At 39.9% G+C, this 21,838-nt stretch overlaps 1 protein-coding gene across 1 annotated transcript; it reads right to left on the reverse strand.

The window, feature by feature from the left end:
* Positions 1-8,616: 8,616 nt before the first annotated feature.
* Positions 8,617-20,590, reverse strand: LOC138316817 (atrial natriuretic peptide receptor 1-like). The gene is made up of 6 exons (XM_069258475.1): positions 20,263-20,590; positions 19,831-19,954; positions 11,830-11,898; positions 11,420-11,594; positions 9,703-9,801; positions 8,617-8,720 (listed from the first exon to the last, which is right to left on the reverse strand). The coding sequence occupies exons 1-6, from the start codon at positions 20,436-20,438 to the stop codon at positions 8,617-8,619; spliced, it is 747 nt and encodes a 248-aa protein (XP_069114576.1). The 5' UTR covers positions 20,439-20,590.
* Between the last annotated feature and the right edge of the window lie 1,248 nt (positions 20,591-21,838).

The raw sequence follows: 21,838 nt of genomic DNA on the forward strand, positions 1-21,838 counted from the left end.
CCTTTATTTCTACTTCTCCCCTCTCCTCAATGTACTAACCTTTATTTCTACTTCTCCCCTCTCCTCAATGTACTGACCTTTATTTCTACTTCTCCCCTCTCCTCAATGTACTAACCTTTATATCTACTTCTCCCCTCTCCTCAATGTACTGACCTTTATTTCTACTTCTCCCCTCTCCTCAATGTACTAACCTTTATTTCTACTTCTCCCCTCTCCTCAATGTACTAACCTTTATTTCTACTTCTCCCCTCTCCTCAATGTACTCACCTTTATATCTACTTCTCCCCTCTCCTCAATGTTCTCACCTTTATTTCTACTTCTCCCCTCTCCTCAATGTTCTCACATTTATATCTACTTCTCCCCTCTCCTCAATGTACTAACCTTTATTTCTACTTCTCCCCTCTCCTCAATGTTCTCACCTTTATTTCTACTTCTCCCCTCTCCTCAATGTACTAACCTTTATTTCTACTTCTCCCCTCTCCTCAATGTACTCACCTTTATATCTACTTCTCCCTCTCCTCAATGTACTAACCTTTATTTCTACTTCTCCCCTCTCCTCAATGTACTAACCTTTATTTCTACTTCTCCCCTCTCCTCAATGTTCTCACCTTTATTTCTACTTCTCCCCTCTCCTCAATGTACTAACCTTTATATTTATTTCCTCCACATTGTATTACTTTATTTCTACTTCTCCCCTCTCCTCAATGTACTAACCTTTATTTCTACTTCTCCCCTCTCCTCAATGTTCTCACCTTTATATCTACTTCTCCCCTCTCCTCAATGTACTAACCTTTATTTCTACTTCTCCCCTCTCCTCAATGTACTAACCTTTATATCTACTTCTCCCTCTCCTCAATGTACTAACCTTTATTTCTACTTCTCCCCTCTCCTCAATGTACTGACCTTTATTTCTACTTCTCCCCTCTCCTCAATGTTCTTACCTTTATTTCTACTTCTCCCCTCTCCTCAATGTTCTCACCTTTATTTCTACTTCTCCCCTCTCCTCAATGTACTCACCTTTATTTCTACTTCTCCCCTCTCCTCAATGTTCTCACCTTTATTTCTACTTCTCCCCTCTCCTCAATGTACTAACCTTTATTTCTACTTCTCCCCTCTCCTCAATGTACTAACCTTTATGTTCTACCTACTTCTCCCCTCTCCACAATGTTCTCACCTTTTATTATCTACTTCTCCCTCTCCTCAATGTACTAACCTTTATATCTACTTCTCCCCTCTCCTCAATGTACTAACCTTTATTTCTACTTCTCCCCTCTCCTCAATGTACTCACCTTTATATCTACTTCTCCCCTCTCCTCAATGTACTAACCTTTATTTCTACTTCTCCCCTCTCCTCAATGTTCTCACCTTTATATCTACTTCTCCCCTCTCCTCAATGTACTAACCTTTATTTCTACTTCTCCCCTCTCCTCAATGTACTGACCTTTATTTCTACTTCTCCCCTCTCCTCAATGTACTAACCTTTATTTCTACTTCTCCCCTCTCCTCAATGTACTAACCTTTTATTTCTACTTCTCCCCTCTCCTCAATGTACTAACCTTTATTTCTACTTCTCCCCTCTCCTCAATGTACTAACCTTTATTTCTACTTCTCCCCTCTCCTCAATGTACTGAACTTTATTTCTACTTCTCCCTCTCCTCAATGTACTAACCTTTATTTCTACTTCTCCCCTCTCCTCAATGTACTACCTTTTATTTCTACTTCTCCCCTCTCCTCAATGTACTAACCTTTATTTCTACTTCTCCCCTCTCCTCAATGTTCTAACCTTTATTTCTACTTCTCCCCTCTCCTCAATGTTCTCACCTTTATTTCTACTTCTCCCCTCTCCTCAATGTACTAACCTTTATTTCTACTTCTCCCCTCTCCTCAATGTACTAACCTTTATATCTACTTCTCCCTCTCCTCAATGTACTAACCTTTATTTCTACTTCTCCCCTCTCCTCAATGTACTAACCTTTATTTCTACTTCTCCCCTCTCCTCAATGTACTAACCTTTATTTCTACTTCTCCCCTCTCCTCAATGTACTAACCTTTATTTCTACTTCTCCCTCTCCTCAATGTACTAACCTTTAATCTACTTCTCCCCTCTCCTCAATGTTCTCACCTTTATATCTACTTCTCCCCTCTCCTCAATGTTCTCACCTTTATATCTACTTCTCCCCTCTCCTCAATGTTCTCACCTTTATATCTACTTCTCCCCTCTCCTCAATGTTCTAACCTTTATTTCTACTTCTCCCCTCTCCTCAATGTACTAACCTTTATTTCTACTTCTCCCCTCTCCTCAATGTACTAACCTTTATTTCTACTTCTCCCCTCTCCTCAATGTACTAACCTTTATTTCTACTTCTCCCCTCTCCTCAATGTACTAACCTTTATATCTACTTCTCCCCTCTCCTCAATGTTCAACCTTTATTTCTACTTCTCCCCCTCTCCTCAATGTTCTAACCTTTATTTCTACTTCTCCCCTCTCCTCAATGTACTAACCTTTATTTCTACTTCTCCCCTCTCCTCAATGTTCTACCTTTATTTCTACTTCTCCCCTCTCCTCAATGTTCTCACCTTTATTTCTACTTCTCCCCTCTCCTCAATGTTCTAACCTTTATTTCTACTTCTCCCCTCTCCTCAATGTCTAACCTTTATTTCTACTTCTCCCCTCTCCTCAATGTACTAACCTTTATTTCTACTTCTCCCCTCTCCTCAATGTACTAACCTTTATTTCTACTTCTCCCCTCTCCTCAATGTACTAACCTTTATTTCTACTTCTCCCCTCTCCTCAATGTACTGACCTTTATATCTACTTCTCCCCTCTCCTCAATGTTCTCACCTTTATTTCTACTTCTCCCCTCTCCTCAATGTACTGACCTTTATTTCTACTTCTCCCCTCTCCTCAATGTACTCACCTTTATTTCTACTTCTCCCCTCTCCTCAATGTACTAACCTTTATTTCTACTTCTCCCCTCTCCTCAATGTACTGACCTTTATTTCTACTTCTCCCCTCTCCTCAATGTACTGACCTTTATTTCTACTTCTCCCTCTCCTCAATGTACTAACCTTTATTTCTACTTCTCCCCTCTCCTCAATGTTACCTTTATTCTACTTCTCCCTTCCTCATGTACTAACCTTTATTTCTACTTCTCCCCTCTCCTCAATGTTCTCACCTTTATTTCTACTTCTCCCCTCTCCTCAATGTACTAACCTTTATTTCTACTTCTCCCCTCTCCTCAATGTACTAACCTTTATTTCTACTTCTCCCCTCTCCTCAATGTTCTCACCTTTATTTCTACTTCTCCCCTCTCCTCAATGTACTAACCTTTATTTCTACTTCTCCCCTCTCCTCAATGTTCTCACCTTTATATCTACTTCTCCCCTCTCCTCAATGTTCTCACCTTTATTTCTACTTCTCCCCTCTCCTCAATGTACTAACCTTTATTTCTACTTCTCCCCTCTCCTCAATGTTCTAACTTTATTTCTACTTCTCCCCTCTCCTCAATGTACTAACCTTTATTTCTACTTCTCCCCTCTCCTCAATGTACAACCTTTATTTCTACTTCTCCCCTCTCCTCAATGTACTAACCTTTATTTCTACTTCTCCCCTCTCCTCAATGTTCTCACCTTTATTTCTACTTCTCCCCTCTCCTCAATGTACTGACCTTTATTTCTACTTCTCCCCTCTCCTCAATGTACTAACCTTTATTTCTACTTCTCCCCTCTCCTCAATGTACTAACCTTTATTTCTACTTCTCCCCTCTCCTCAATGTACTAACCTTTATTTCTACTTCTCCCCTCTCCTCAATGTACTGACCTTTATATCTACTTCTCCCCTCTCCTCAATGTATTAACCTTTATTTCTACTTCTCCCCTCTCCTCAATGTACTAACCTTTATTTCTACTTCTCCCCTCTCCTCAATGTACTAACCTTTATTTCTACTTCTCCCCTCTCCTCAATGTTCTCACCTTTATATCTACTTCTCCCCTCTCCTCAATGTACTAACCTTTATTTCTACTTCTCCCCTCTCCTCAATGTACTGACCTTTATATCTACTTCTCCCCTCTCCTCAATGTACTAACCTTTATTTCTACTTCTCCCCTCTCCTCATTATGTACTACCTTTATTTCTACTTCTCCCCTCTCCTCAATGTACTACACCTTTATTTCTACTTCTCCCCTCTCCTCAATGTACTAACCTTTATTTCTACTTCTCCCCTCTCCTCAATGTACTGACCTTTATATCTACTTCTCCCCTCTCCTCAATGTATAACCTTTATTTCTACTTCTCCCCTCTCCTCAATGTACTAACCTTTATTTCTACTTCTCCCCTCTCCTCAATGTACTAACCTTTATTCTACTTCTCCCCTCTCCTCAATGTACTAACCTTTATTTTCTACTTCTCCCCTCTCCTCAATGTTCTCACCTTTATATCTACTTCTCCCCTCTCCTCAATGTACTGACCTTTATTTCTACTTCTCCCCTCTCCTCAATGTACTAACCTTTATATCTACTTCTCCCCTCTCCTCAATGTACTCACCTTTATATCTACTTCTTCCCTCTCCTCAATGTACTAACCTTTATATCTACTTCTCCCCTCTCCTCAATGTACTAACCTTTATTTCTACTTCTCCCCTCTCCTCAATGTTCTCACCTTTATATCTACTTCTCCCCTCTCCTCAATGTACTAACCTTTATTTCTACTTCTCCCCTCTCCTCAATGTACTAACCTTTATTTCTACTTCTCCCCTCTCCTCAATGTACTAACCTTTATTTCTACTTCTCCCCTCTCCTCAATGTTACTCACCTTTATTTCTACTTCTCCCCTCTCCTCAATGTACTAACCTTTATTTCTACTTCTCCCCTCTCCTCAATGTACTAACCTTTATATCTACTTCTCCCCTCTCCTCAATGTACTAACCTTTATTTCTACTTCTCCCCTCTCCTCAATGTACTAACCTTTATTTCTACTTCTCCCCTCTCCTCAATGTACTCACCTTTATATCTACTTCTCCCTCTCCTCAATGTACTAACCTTTATTTCTACTTCTCCCTCTCCTCAATGTTCTAACCTTTATTTCTACTTCTCCCTCTCCTCACATGTCATCTACTCCTCTCCTCAATGTACTAACCTTTATTTCTACTTCTCCCCTCTCCTCAATGTTCTCACCTTTATATCTACTTCTCCCCTCTCCTCAATGTTCTCACCTTTATATCTACTTCTCCCCTCTCCTCAATGTTCTCACCTTTATTTCTACTTCTCCCCTCTCCTCAATGTTCTCACCTTTATATCTACTTCTCCCCTCTCCTCAATGTACTCACCTTTATTTCTACTTCTCCCCTCTCCTCAATGTTCTCACCTTTATTTCTACTTCTCCCCTCTCCTCAATGTACTCACCTTTATTTCTACTTCTCCCCTCTCCTCAATGTACTCACCTTTATTTCTACTTCTCCCCTCTCCTCAATGTACTCAACCTTTATTTCTACTTCTCCCCTCTCCTCAATGTTCTCACCTTTATTTCTACTTCTCCCCTCTCCTCAATGTACTAACCTTTATTTCTACTTCTCCCCTCTCCTCAATGTTCTCACCTTTATTTCTACTTCTCCCCTCTCCTCAATGTACTAACCTTTATTTCTACTTCTCCCCTCTCCTCAATGTACTCACCTTTATTTCTACTTCTCCCCTCTCCTCAATGTACTCACCTTTATTTCTACTTCTCCCCTCTCCTCAATGTACTCACCTTTATTTCTACTTCTCCCCTCTCCTCAATGTACTCACCTTTATTTCTACTTCTCCCCTCTCCTCAATGTACTAACCTTTATTTCTACTTCTCCCCTCTCCTCAATGTACTCACCTTTATTTCTACTTCTCCCCTCTCCTCAATGTTCTCACCTTTATTTCTACTTCTCCCCTCTCCTCAATGTACTGACCTTTATTTCTACTTCTCCCCTCTCCTCAATGTACTCACCTTTATTTCTACTTCTCCCCTCTCCTCAATGTACTCACCTTTATTTCTACTTCTCCCCTCTCCTCAATGTACTCACCTTTATTTCTACTTCTCCCCTCTCCTCAATGTACTCACCTTTATTTCTACTTCTCTCCCTCTCCTCAATGTTCTCACCTTTATATCTACTTCTCCCCTCTCCTCAATGTTCTCACCTTTATATCTACTTCTCCCCTCTCCTCAATTTACCTTTATATCTACTTCTCCCCTCTCCTCAATGTACTCACCTTTATATCTACTTCTCCCCTCTCCTCAATGTTCTAACCTTTATTTCTACTTCTCCCCTCTCCTCAATGTACTCACCTTTATTTCTACTTCTCCCCTCTCCTCAATGTACTAACCTTTATTTCTACTTCTCCCCTCTCCTCAATGTTCTCACCTTTATATCTACTTCTCCCCTCTCCTCAATGTTCTCACCTTTATATCTACTTCTCCCCTCTCCTCAATGTACTAACCTTTATTTCTACTTCTCCCCTCTCCTCAATGTACTAACCTTTATTTCTACTTCTCCCCTCTCCTCAATGTTCTCACCTTTATATCTACTTCTCCCCTCTCCTCAATGTACTAACCTTTATTTCTACTTCTCCCCTCTCCTCAATGTACTAACCTTTATTTCTACTTCTCCCCTCTCCTCAATGTTCTCACCTTTATTTCTACTTCTCCCCTCTCCTCAAAGTAATCACCTTTATTTCTACTTTCTCCCCTCTCCTCAATGTTCTCACCTTTATTTCTACTTCTCCCCTCTCCTCAATGTACTAACCTTTATTTCTACTTCTCCCCTCTCCTCAATGTACTGACCTTTATTTCTACTTCTCCCCTCTCCTCAATGTACTGACCTTTATTTCTACTTCTCCCCTCTCCTCAATGTACTGACCTTTATTTCTACTTCTCCCCTCTCTTCAATGTACTGACCTTTATTTCTACTTCTCCCCTCTCCTCAATGTACTAACCTTTATTTCTACTTCTCCCCTCTCCTCAATGTACTCACCTTTATTTCTACTTCTCCCCTCTCCTCAATGTACTGACCTTTATTTCTACTTCTCCCCTCTCCTCAATGTACTCACCTTTATTTCTACTTCTCCCCTCTCCTCAATGTACTGACCTTTATTTCTACTTCTCCCTCTCCTCAATGTTCTCACCTTTATTTCTACTTCTCCCCTCTCCTCAATGTACTGACCTTTATTTCTACTTCTCCCCTCTCCTCAATGTACTGACCTTTATTTCTACTTCTCAACTCTCCTCAATGTACTAACCTTTATTTCTACTTCTCCCCTCTCCTCAATGTACTGACCTTTATATCTACTTCTCCCCTCTCCTCAATGTACTCACCTTTATTTCTACTTCTCCCCTCTCCTCAATGTACTAACCTTTATTTCTACTTCTCCCCTCTCCTCAATGTTCTCACATTTATATCTACTTCTCCCCTCTCCTCAATGTTCTCACCTTTATTTCTACTTCTCCCTCTCCTCAATGTTCTCACCTTTATTTCTACTTCTCCCCTCTCCTCAATGTACTACCTTATTTCTCTTCTCCCTCCTCTATTCCCTCTCCTCAATGTTCTCACCTTTATTCTCTTCTCCCTCTCCTCAATGTTCTCACCTTTATTTCTACTTCTCCCTCTCCTCAATGTTCTCATCTTTATATCTACTTCACCCTCTCCTCAATGTACTAACCTTCATTTCTACTTCTCCCCTCTCCTCAATGTACTGACCTTTATTTCTACTTCTCCCCTCTCCTCAATGTACAAACCTTTATTTCTACTTCTCCCCTCTCCTCAATGTACTAACCTTTATATCTACTTCTCCCCTTTCCTCAATGTACTGACCTTTATTTCTACTTCTCCCCTCTCCTCAATGTACTCACCTTTATTTCTACTTCTCCCCTCTCTTCAATGTATTAACCTTTATTTCTACTTCTCCCCTCTCCTCAATGTTCTCACATTTATATCTACTTCTCCCCTCTCCTCAATGTTCTCACATTTATATCTACTTCTCCCCTCTCCTCAATGTACTAACCTTTATTTCTACTTCTCCCCTCTCCTCAATGTTCTCACCTTTATTTCTACTTCTCCCCTCTCCTCAATGTTCTCACCTTTATTTCTACTTCTCCCCTCTCCTCAATGTTCTCACCTTTATTTCTACTTCTCCCCTCTCCTCAATGTTCTCACCTTTATTTCTACTTCTCCCCTCTCCTCAATGTTCTCACCTTTATTTCTACTTCTTCTCCCCTCTCCTCAATGTACTAACCTTTATTTCTACTTCTCCCCTCTCCTCAATGTTCTCACCTTTATTTCTACTTCTCCCCTCTCCTCAATGTTCTCACCTTTATTTCTACTTCTCCCCTCTCCTCAATGTTCTCACCTTTATTTCTACTTCTCCCCTCTCCTCAATGTTCTCACCTTTATATCTACTTCTCCCCTCTCCTCAATGTTCTCACCTTTATTTCTACTTCTCCCCTCTCCTCAATGTTCTCACCTTTATTTCTACTTCTCCCCTCTCCTCAATGTACTCACCTTTATTTCTACTTCTCCCCTCTCCTCAATGTTCTGTATATCTACTTCTCCCCTCTCCTCAATGTATTAACCTTTATTTCTACTTCTCCCCTCTCCTCTATGTACTGACCTTTATTTCTACTTCTCCCCTCTCCTCAATGTCATATTCTTTGAACATTTCCAGTATATCTTTGGTGGACTCAGATATGTGTATACAGAGTGCTACAAAACAATAATGATATTATGTGTGATACAGTCACTAAACTATATTCGCGCTAATTTGTGTTCAATAATTGTACTAATTGTCCCTTCCTACTGCTTTCATCGAGATGATACACTACACTCGTAATGAATAAGCCCCTTTTCACACATTCAAGGATGAGGCGACACGAACATCACCGGTCTGTGTACGCTTAATCAAGGTAATCTTCGCTTGTCTCCCGACAACCAACCGAAATATGCCGGATGATTCATGGACATTCCGGAGCACTACGAATTGTGCCGGTCTTTACACGATTATTTTACGGATGAACCCGGTGTCGATACGGATATTCACGGAAAATCACGATACTCAAACGTTATAGGTCAGTTATTACGGAAACACTCCGGGGGCAATCCGTAGATACTGTACCAGTGTTCTTCCGGAGGATACTTCGAAACCAACAAGGATACTTTGTTACCTACACGGACATCTCAGATGTTACACGGAGATACGCTGATCGTTTACGAATCAGTACGGACAATTTCTATCCGTGTAGGTCCGGCGAAAATATTAAACACGTTTAATTATTCTCCCGGACCAGCGTTACCATGCCGGCCGGTTTGCGCTTCCGACCTATAGACGGAAGAGCTTCCGGTTTGATGGTCCGTGTTAATCCGGTGCCTCATCCTTGAATGTGTGACAGGGGCTGACAGACACCTGTCTCATCTGAGATCTCCTTAGATGTGTTTAAAACATTTATTTTTATACATGATGCCATCTGTGACAATGTTTAAAGCCCTCCTACCACTAAACGTAACATTGTAATCAGATCTTAATCTGGTGTCAATGATATTCTAGTATACTCACGAATATTTATTTCATCGGACATACATTACCAATGAATAAGCTCACTGGCTATGTACACTAATAACACTATTATACCCAGATTTATCTACCAGGATAGCAAATCAATAGGTTTTAACTTGATTATGACTGAATTACCTTCGGATGTCGACTCCATCCTGGACGCAGTATTCACAGTGTCGCCAAACAGACAGTACCGAGGCATGGTCAGTCCGACCACTCCGGCCACAACTGACCCTTCAAACATATAACATACTGGTGTTTATGTTAAATTTCGAATGAGGATAGGGAGACGGAACAGAACACACTAGCCAAATTAAATATAACGTTCCAGATTTGTTTATTCGTCCTCCTGTATGATCGGAATCAGGACTACTTCTCATTTGCTTTTTAACCTACCCCCTTTTCGAGCTGTCATTAAATTTGCATTTATGTTACAACAAGCCAATTCGTGGAATTTATATCCCCCGCTTTTGTTAATCAAAGGGACATAACTCCACCAAATAGGGTTCAATGAAAGTGCCGATCGAACTTAAACAAGGCCCCGAGACATTTAACCATATTATGAATTTAAAGTTTCGAGTAAATACGGTAATATTTGCGTGAGTTATCGAACGGAAACAGACGAAAATGGTGCTTTACGTAAATCAAAGGGTCATAATTCTGCTAAAAAGAGACCAATCAAAGTCACGATCAAACTTGGACAAGGCCTTGAGACATTTAACATGCAAGTAAGTAATTTTCGAGAAAATTCGGTAATATTATCGATAGTTATTAAACGGAAACAGACGCAGATACTGTTTTTCGTTAATCAAAAGGCCAAACTCCGCAAAATAGGGTCCAATGAAAGTGCCGAGCGAACTCATCTGAGCCCTTGGAACATTTGACCATGTGATCGAGTTACAAAAAAAAATCGTTTCTGATTTGTGGCAGTTATTGCACGGAACCATGCGTTACAGACAGACAGACGGGCGGATGAACACAGGAACAGACCAAAATTGATACCCCCGTTTCCGAGAAAGCGGGGGATAACAAACGAATTGTTTACTACAAAGATATAAGGATAATTATCAAACCAATTACCAACTTGGTTCGTATTAGAATACCTAAGTGATAGCCGATCCGTATCTTTGATATGTTTGTTATAGAATACCTGAGTGAAGGGCGATCCGGATTTGATATAATTGTTTAAGATTAACTGAATGAAAGTCGATCCGGGTCTTTGATATAATTGTTTCAGGAAACCTGAGAGAAGGCCGATCCGGATTTTTGATATGTTTGTTTTAGAATACCTGAGTGTAGGCCGATCCGGATTTTTATATGTTTGTTTTAGAATACCTGAGTGAAGGCCGATCCGGATTTTTGATATGTTTGTATTAGAATACCTGAGGGGAGGCCGATCCGGATCTTTGATATGTTTGTTTTAGAATACCTGAGTGGAGGCCGATCCGGATCTTTGATATGATTGTTTTAGAATACCTGAGTGGAGGCCGATCCGGATCTTTGATATGTTTGTTTTAGAATATCTGAGTGGAGGCCGATCCGGATCTTTGATATGTTTGTTTTAGAATACCTGAGTGGAGGCCGATCCGGATCTTTGATATGTTTGTATTAGAATACCTGAGTGGAGGCCGATCCGGATTTTTGATATGTTTGTTTTAGAATACCTGAGTGGAAGCCGATCCGGATTTTTGATATGTTTGTTTTAGAATACCTGAGTGGAAGCCGATCCGGATTTTTGATATGTTTGTTTTAGAATACCTGAGTGGAGGCCGATCCGGATTTTTGATATGTTTGTTTTAGAAAACCTGAGTGGAAGCCGATCTGGATTTTTGATATGTTTGTTTTAGAATACCTGAGTGGAGGCCGATCCGGATTTTCAGACTGGTGTCTGGTAGGTGTTTTATAGAAAATGACTTGACAGTGTCGCGGATCTGCAGGGACATCTGGGCGATATTGCTTGCGTGTAGACTTCCGTTCCGGGTGGGTAGTCCGGACACTACCATGTAGGCGTCGCCTATCGTCTCGACCTTCCAGGAATTATACAACAGAATTTAGTAAATTAAAGGGATTCTAAATGAAAACTAAATAAAACCTCATAATCAGACATAACTGGAGAATGCGATGATAGTTGAACGTGCGAGTGAAATATACCGAATCACATATATATTAGGGCATATTTCGAACAAGTAATCTGAACTCCACAATCATTGAACACATCATCATTATTAGATGATGGCAATTAAAAAATTCCGCAAATCTTACCTTGTATACATCCAGTTTACCGATTACTTCATCAAAGCGTGTGTATAACTCGTTCAGCAACGTAATCACCTGAATAAACAAATATCATCATAACAGATTGTATACTAGTGTGTTTAACATGTATTATTTACTAAATAGGACACGTCATGATCAGGCGATTACGTCTCATTTGTAAGTAACTGGGGAAGATATTGAAACGTACGTTTTTGTCAGATCCTATGATTTTATTTTGTTACTGCATTATTGTGGATAACAAAAGACCTGGAATGTCTGTTACCATAATATGATAAATGAATTATATTCCAAATGTTTGTATGTTTAAATAGGTCACACAAAATTAAGCAATCTAATCGAGGAGGCATTGATGTCAATCGAACACCATGTTCCGGTACTGAGGATACTGTTATGTATATCAGAACTGTGCGGACAATAAATACTTCTGGTATGTATTTATGTGTGATCCGTAATTTGGATATCCGCGAATCATATATGACTGTACTTAAATTTTAATATCGCGGTGTACTCAATCCGTGTTCCGTTCCACAAGTTAAGTGAGGGATTCGGAGAAAATCACGGTCTTCACGAGTTGTCTGAGGACTCTTTGTAAACACGTGGTCAGCGCATATTGTTCTACAGGCTGCTGTGGTATGATGTAGACGTTCCTCCGAGAACCTTCAACTATGACCAAAACAAGCGTGAATCGTTATGGCTGGGTCACCTAACTAAAGGACAGCGTGAATCGTTATGGCTGGGTCACCTAACTAAAGGACAGCGTGAATCGTTATGGCTGGGTCACCTAACTAAAGGACAGCGTGAATCGTTATGGCTGGGTCACCTAACTAAAGGACAGCGTGAATCTTTATGGCTGGGTCACCTAACTAAAGGACAGCGTGAATCGTTATGGCTGGGTCACCTAACTAAAGGACAGCGTGAATCGTTATGGCTGGGTCACCTAACTAAAGGACAGCGTGAATCGTTATGGCTGGGTCACCTAACTAAACTTCGCATGTAAAGTAACGACCGATTCGTCGGTCCATCGTTGATTCGTTCCATGTAATGTCCATAGAAAGTGAAAGAACAGATCTACTTACACCATGACGTGTAGTTCAAAGTGAGCTTTTGTCTTTAACCACCGTGCCTGTCTCCGGCACTGACACGTGTCTGTTCCAGTATATTATTCTACAACCTGCATAACGAACATGTTTGAAAGATTTCTACATCTAGTGTAACCTGCGTCTGCATTGTTACCTGGACACGTAAGTACTCTAATTTGTATTGGACCCACGCGTCGCGACGTGACACTCTACTAAAAGTCATCCTGTATGTGCTATTTGAATGTTGTTATATATCCGTTGACGCGGACGGTTCACTCAGGAAGGTTCCATGTCGTAATTAATATAGAGATAGACTTGTATGAATCATTTTTTTCTGTATAGACACCTCATTAAATGTATTAACGCTACCATGAAGGTTTTTAAGTATTAATTTATTTCGCTCAGCATTACATTGGTGGCAGCGGTGTTTTTGACTTACATATTGAACGTATATCCGTACTCTGGTTGTTTTGATATCGCACTGTGAAATGAATGATGCAAAAGTAACTCTTATGAAAAACTACACTCGTATCCAGATATTCGCCAAGAGTTTAAATCTCAAAATAGTCGAAAGGCAGAAAAGGAGGCCCCGACACGACAAGGCCTTTGGGACTACCGTTGTCTGAACAAATGAATAGCACTCAATGTCGTATCGACGAGGAGATCCGTAAACGACGCGAGGAGCTGGCCAGAGAAACACAAAAGGCGAAGGAAGGTGTGTACGCCGGAGCAATTCCGACATACACGGATGGATATCGGATCAACTCTCGGATCACGATAGAGTGGATGAAAATATCAAATCAACGGATTTCTCACTACCGGCACCATTACAATAGATCTAACGGAAGAAGCAAACTACGGATCAAATCAGACAAGAACGAGGGAGAGATTCATGGATGACGGAAAAGATCAAGCGGGAAGCAGATCCAAACGGAGTCGGAGCCGGGGGTAAGGACAACCTGGGTAGATTGAAACAATCGGCTGAAGATGCGGCAAAATCCGTACCGGATCACCAGATTTCGTCGTATGGTCGGATTAAATCCGTAGCGGATGGGAGGGATTTGCGAATACCACCGCAGCATACGATCATTCCGAATATGGGGATCGAATCCGAGCCGGATCTTGCTGGTGAATCCGACCAATATTATTCCTCGGAGGGACCGGGAGGGGACATGCTATCCCAAGGAAGAGCTTGCACTGAGTAAGCGGAAGAGTATTCAGACGCGGATTCACGGAAGGGAACAAATGCGTCTAAATACGCGTCGGACCGCCGGATCAAGGTCGGATCAGCTCGTCGGATCAAATCCAAAGTGGACCACAGGAGGCCAAAGGTGATTCCAGAGACATTCAACGGAACAACAGCTTTACCAGATTACATCAACTACTTTGAGATGTGCTCTCGGATCAATGGATGGGATAATCTGCAGAAGGCGGAGTATTTGTGTGTGAGCCTTCGGGGACATGCACAGCAGACCATCGGGATCATATCAGCTGAAGAGATGCAGGATTACGGGAAGATTGTTTCCGCCTTAAACATACGGTTCCATCCACAGAAGAGAGGTGAACTATATCGAGCTCAGCTAAAAGCTAGAAGACAGGGAGAAAGTGAATCGGTCATGGAACTGAGCCTTTCCGTCAAACGTCTAGCTTTGGAAGCATACCCCGGAATAGATCATAGCATTCTGGATGTTCTAGCTAGGGATCATTTCGTCGATTCGTTAACAGATCCGAACGTTCGACTGTACGTGTTGCAGGCAGACTGTAAAACCTTGGATGTCGTAACACAGCGAGCTATTCAGTTTGAAGCCATTAAAATGGCCGAAAATCAGCGAACATGTTCAAAACCTGAGCGGGCAATCCGGCCAGCGGATATAAAATCTCGATCTAGGAACATCGGTCATCAAGGTCATTTAAATAACAAATTGGAGGAAGAAGTTAAGGAAATTAGAAGTCAATTAGAAGAGCTTAAGTCGTTGCTAAAACAGCGACATGAGGACAAGCCAAAATTTGATGGAAGGAGGTGTTACAACTGTAACAGGCGCAGACACATAAGCAGAGATTGCAAGGAGGAACGGAGGTAAACATATAAGAACGAAGGTTCGGAGTGTAATCGTAGGGGTCGACCGATTGCACCTACAGTGGGACCCAAAATAAGCGACCAATATTACGACGGATGCTTTGTTCCTTGTACGATATACTGTACTGACGCAGATTTTCTAGTAGATACGGGGGCTAGCGTGTCGATCTTGTCCAAGAAGGTTTATGAACGGATCCGGCATAAAACTCCTAACCCAGGTAGTGATCCATGGAACACTAAAGGCGTGAGGGGAGTAGTTACGCTAGAAGTTACCATGGGAGGGAAAAAGTACCAACATCTATTTCTTGTTGCCGAACTTAATTATGATGGCCTCCTGGGATTCGACTCCCTGAAATCGCATAAATGTAATGTCGATGTGCATTTGTCCGTTCTGCGTTTCCCGACCGATTCAAGCAAACATGACCATCCACATTGTACTGAAAGAAATGTTGACATGGAAACCCGGAGGATTAAAATTAGAGTCACTGAAGATGTCGTTGTGCAGCCAGGATATCAGATGATAGTACCCATCCGACCGGATGAATGATCTAAAGTCTCGGTGATTGTTGAACCAACAAGCAACTTCGTCCAATTCCATATTCTTATGGTATGTAAAGTAATTTGAAGTTGACTTGAAGTTAAGTCAATATACTGTGACATAAGCAAAGCATTTGATCGAGTTTGGCATCCTGGTTTACTATTCAAACTTGAAATGTATGGGATCAAAGGCAATCTCCTTAATTGGTTTAAGGATTATCTCTCAAACCGTAAACATAGGGTTATGACAGATCAGTCCTCGTCCCCTTCCTATTTCTTATATATATTAATGATATCACTGATTGTATAATTAATGAAAAAATATTATTTGCAGATGACACATCTATCTTTAGAGTAATACATACCACTCCAATCGATGCTGCCAATAGCTTATCCAGTGACCTAGTTGATATTGATGTGTGGTCCAAAAAATGGGACATTAAATTTAATCCAAATAAAACTGAGTCATTAACTTTTAGTCGTAAAAGGAACACAATTTTTCCTGATATCTTATTTCAAAATGAAAATGTATCAAATGTAACGTCACATAAACACCTCGGTATATTTTTCTCTGCAGATGGTAAATGGCATCATCACATTGATTATATTTATGATAAAGCATGTAAACGTCTTAATATACTAAAATCAGTAAAATATAAAATGAGCCGTAAAACACTAGTCACTTTGTATACCTCTTATATTCGACCTATTTTAGAGTATGGTGATATTATTTTCGATAACTGTACCCAAGAAGATGCAAATTTACTAGAATCGATACAAATTGAAGCTGCCCGCATTATCACAGGACTGCGTAAAGGAACTTCTCACTATAAACTTTACTGTGAACTTGGTTGGGACACCCTTGCTGCAAGATGGAAAAAACATAGACCAACACTCCTTTACAGAATTCTCTTTGAAACAACACCAAATTATCTTAATGAACTAATTGAGTCATACATTAATAGTGCCAATCCGTATATACTACGTAATGATAGAATGTTTACTATTCTACTATGCAGAACCAATATCTGTGCAAAAAAGTTTTATTCCAGCCACATTGAAAGATTATAATGAACTTGCAGCAAGGTATGACCTCACCAGTGTTACATCAATCTATCAGTTTAAAAAACTTTTTAAAATGTATTTAAGTGATATCAGATTAGAAAATGTTAATTAGAATTATTTCAATGCTAGCACCAGGAAAAACAAAATATACTCCTTTGTCAGTTAAGAAACAATATGAGCAATCTTAACTTTGACTTACACAGAGATCATCTTACTGAATCTCCAGCATGTACGTGTGGTAATGGCCATGAAACAGTAGAACACTTCTTCTTATCTTGTAGTAAATATGATGAACCCCGAAGAATACTAAGAGAGAAATTACTCGGTCTAAATCAAAATCATAATTATTATAACTTAAATATGCTTTTGTCTGGCTGTGAAACTTGTAATAAATTAACCAATTTAAACATATTTGATAGTGTCATTGAGTTCATTAGAGCTACCAATCGATTTTTACCTGTATAGATCTTAATATTATCCCAATATTGATCTGCGATCTGTTTTTTATATTTTTCCTTACTAAAAATAGCATTAATAGATAGCACACTTTATTTTAATTATGGTCACATACTCTACTCCCCCTTCTCCCCCCTCCCCCTCTTTTCTGATTGGCATGTAATTTATGGCACCTAATTTATATTGTTTAACATATTATAATGATATATTCAAAGTATCACATATGAAAGAATACATAACTGTTTGTTTATGTAATAAGTAAGGTTAGTTTATGAAATAAGTAAGGACAATATCAAGATTATGTATTTATTCAAAATTTCTTGAATCTAAATTAACTTCATCTCATTCAAATCCATTGATATTAATGATATATTCCAGCTTCAATGATGGTACAGTTGTTTTATTACTAAAACTTGAATATAATATCCTTGACTGGATCCAAAAATACATAGGTGGATGACCGCTGGCATGTAAGCCATTATGGACATTTAGGTCTGTATCCTATGTGTGGATGGATCCAGTCATTTATATCATATTCTAATCTCTAAATTATGATTATATATATTTTGAAAAACAATAAATTTCTCACAAAAGTATATTGGAGATGATATCTTAAATACTGTCCTTATCCCAACATTATTCATCAATACAATTGCTACAGTATTTGTTCATGAATATGTTCAAAATTAGAATTTTGTTGAATCATATGTATATACTCATTGTTACTAGGAGAAAACTAATATAGGCAATGCCTGTTGTTTAATCCTTTTTCGTTATTCGAAATAAAATTTGTTGAAAATGAAAATGTAAAGTAATCATCGACGGGATGTCGGAGCGAAGTCCGCTGAGGGTTATGAACCTTGGCTCGGAAACCAAGCTGATTCGAAAGGGCACTGTTGCGGCCGAAGCAGAGCCTATCGTTGATGTTTTGGAGACTAAGACTGCTAGTCTACAGCTGAAATATGTCGAGCGTGGAGCAGAACCCAAGGTAGCCACATCAAATACGACCGGCTGTACTCGTACAGAAGTCCCGTCGCACCTAGTACCTATTTTTTCAGGATTGTGAAAACAAACTGTCCGGAGGTAAGCTGGAAGAAGTGGAGCAGTTTTTGATCAAGTACTCTGATGTGTTCTCAATGACCGGCACTGATATTGGGATGAAGAATGTCGTTAGGCATCGAATCGAAACCGGAGATCAAATTTCGATAAAAAAATCATTAAGAAGAACTCCGACCCAGTTGCAACGTGAGGCGGATAAATAAGTAGAATCAATGTTGCAAAATAAAATCATTGAATCTTCCGACAGTCCTTGGGCTTCTCCTATCGTTCTGGTAAAAAAGAAAGACTGTACGATGCGGTTCTGAGTCGACTATCGTAAGCTTAACGCGGCAACCATCGAAGACGCATATCCCCTTCCGAAAATCGATCAAACACTCGACATTCTCACCGGATCAAAGTGGTTCACTACGCTTGATTTCATAAGCGGGTATTGGCAGGTAGAAATGGAGGAGGTAGACAAAAGTAAGGCCGCTTTTGTAACAAGGAGTGGTTTAATTCATTTTAACATGATTCCCTTTGGTCAGTCAAACAGCGAAAACACATTTGAGAGACTAATGGAACTTTAAGGTACTATTATGTAAACTAATAGTGTCCTTTTTATTTATAGGATGGGAAGGTAAAGATCAAGGTGGCCCCATATGGTGAAACAACTATGGAGCTCTGACAGCACGGTAAAATGCCAGGAATGTGGCGTGGAATTTTCGACATCATCGAATCTAAAACGACATGAAAGGACAAAACATCAGTCCGGATACCAACGGAAAGTGTCCGATCTGTGAAAGCACTTTCTCTAGAGCGGATGACGTGCTACACGTCATATCAACAGAGAACATAGCCGACGGGAACCTTCGCCGCGAAAGGAGATCAAGGAGAAGAATGCCGCAAGTGGGACAGTTAGGCCTAAGGATAGCGAGAGACTATCCTTAAAACCAGGATCTCAGGAAAGGATAGAGAGTGACGGTAACGATAGTAACGCGGAGGAGGAGACGTCTAGGTACCCCCAGATTCCAGACACCCCAGGGTTTCAATCGATATGTCGAAGTATCGTATTTCCCTTAAAGGTGAACATACCACGTTCAGAAGTGGTGGGAAGACTGTCAAGTCTAAGACGGTAGATACCTGGCAATTTAACCCAGAGACCAAGGTCTAATTTAAACAATTATTTCTTAAATTCGGAACGAATTTGTGAAAAGGGGTTATAATGTAGTGCTCGTGACATTGTGTTTGGGACAGTGAATGTCCCTAGTGGTGACGCGCAGTGGAGCACGACGGAAAGGGGTTTAGTTTTATTATGAAGAGGTCAGACAGGTCTCTGGTGATATAGCCGTTGCCGTGGACGGTTCACTCAGGAAGGTACAAAACGGTTCCATGTTGTAACTAATATAGAGATAGACTTGTATGGTTTTTAAGTATTAATTTGTTTCGCCCGGCATTACATATAATTATCAGCTTCTGTTGATGTTTTAATTGGTTTCCGCAGTTTTAGCCACCCGGTAAGCTATAGTGTATATAATTAATTATATGCATTTATCATTTTCGTTAACTGGCGATTTCCGGCCGTAACTGTACACACAAAGGGGTCTATCAGTTGTAAGGATTGGCCTACATGCACACACTTGTTATTGCCGTGCGAACGTATAGATAGGTTGGTCCCATGGGTAATTGGGCGACTTATGATCGAGGATGGCTTCATGTTAAATGCTCTAATCTTACCTGCATCGGAGTGCTTTGTGCTGCTATATTGGTGAAGCCGACGATGTCACTAAAGTAGATTGTGACACAGTTGTAGGTTTCCGGTAGTACATTATAACCCGCCTCTAACTGGTCAGCAACAGAGCTAATAAAACGGGATCATATCAAACACAATGATTGTAAACATCAATAACAAAGTTGGAGAACAACAACAAGCATACACAATAGAAACAATTGACTGAAAAAAATGGAGGTGTTGAGGGAAACTGCTATTGAGTAACCATTCATAGAAACTGATAACGATGCTGATATGCAGAAATAATTATAATCATCGATATTTGACATTATGTCGAAACTTTACCAGCAAAAAACATACGTAAGGGTTCGGTATAATGGACTTTGCCCTGGTATATTTATTATTTGTTTATTAGGAGTTGTAGCCAGTGTACTCACGGTGGTAATAGTCTATGCAACAGTTCCACAGCCTTCTTCTTCTCCTCTAAGTAGGCATCTGTTCGCTCCTGTACCAACGTCTCTAGGTTGTCGGCATATTGTTCCATTCTTTTCAGCAAGTTATCCATAATGTTACTCGAATTCGCACTAGAATAATATAAATGTCTGCATATCATATTTAATGCCCTGTATGCACATTGAAATCTGGGTGGAACACGATATAACGGAGGTATTAAGGTGTGACAGGACTTGTGTTATCATATATGCACCCTGGAAATAGGGAACATGTTTTTAAAGTAAACGTGAAAGGTATTTCTGAGGTTCATGACAAAACATCGCCGATAAACATTATTCATCGTTTTCCCCAAATTCCTCGCTTTTCCCAAATTCCTCGTTTTTCTCAAATTCCTCGTTTTATAATTATGGAGAACAAACTTAAATGTATCACATAGTATAACGTATAACGATATGTATTACCGATAACCAGACGGCAGTAGTGCAGTGACTCAATCTCGCAATATATACGACACAATCTGCGTTATTATTGGCAAATCTAAAATGATCATAAACAGAAATATGCAGGAAACAAAAATTCTTCGGTAATTTACAGTACCTTCACACTTCTCTTTTCATTTTTGATTATGGTTTTATATATTTTTTCCGATAATTATCTATGCTTATAATATGTCTTCCATGTAAATATTTGCTGCTGTGTAACCTACGGGTTGATCTTTTTGAATTCCGAGGCGATGGTGTCAAACGTGGGCCTTTGGTTTGGTGCCTCGTCCCAACAAATCTCAATCATATGGCGCAGTTTAGCACAGCAGCCGGCAGTGGATACATTGGGGCGGAAGGGGATAGTGGATACACACATCACTCTCTGGATAATATCTAGAAGGAAATACATCTACCTTAATCTATTTTTTAATCGCGAAGTGAATTTTGACCTAAACATAAAAAACACCTATTATATCAATAAATGTATGGGATATCGACAATAGAAAACACCTATTATATCAATAAGGGTATGGGATATCGACAACAGAAAACACCTATTATATCAATAAGGGTATGGGATATCGACAACAGAAAACACCTATTATATCAATAAGGGTATGGGATATCGACAACAGAAAACACCTATTATATCAATAAGGGTATGGGATATCGACAACAGAAAACACCTATTATATCAATAAGGGTATGAGATATCGACAACAGAAACACCTATTATATCAATAAGGGTATGGGATATCGACAACAGAAAACACCTATTATATCAATAAGGGTATGGGATATCGACAACAGAAAACACCTATTATATCAATAAGGGTATGGGATATCGACAACAGAAAACACCTATTATATCAATAAGAGTATGGGATATCGACAACAGGAAAACACCTATTATATCAATAAGGGTATGGGATATCGACAACAGGAAAACACCTATTATATCAATAAGGGTATGGATATCGACAACAGAAAACACCTATTATATCAATAAGGGTATGGGATATCGACAACAGAAAACACCTATTATATCAATAAGGGTATGTGATATCGACAACAGAAA

This window comes from Argopecten irradians, chromosome 2 (genome assembly GCF_041381155.1).
Source record: "Argopecten irradians isolate NY chromosome 2, Ai_NY, whole genome shotgun sequence".
NCBI lineage: Eukaryota > Metazoa > Mollusca > Bivalvia > Pectinida > Pectinidae > Argopecten > Argopecten irradians.

What these genes read in the sequence shown, in the direction of transcription:
- LOC138316817 (XM_069258475.1), bottom strand. Translation starts at nt 20,438, where the DNA reads ATGATATGCAGACATTTATATTATTCTAGTGCGAATTCGAGTAACATT. An exon ending in TTGCATAGACTATTACCACC is followed by an intron (nt 19,955 to 20,262) that starts GTGAGTACACTG and finishes CCGTTTTATTAG; the next exon opens with CTCTGTTGCTGACCAGTTAG. An exon ending in GATGGAGTCGACATCCGAAG is followed by an intron (nt 8,721 to 9,702) that starts GTAATTCAGTCA and finishes ATTGTTTTGTAG; the next exon opens with CACTCTGTATACACATATCT.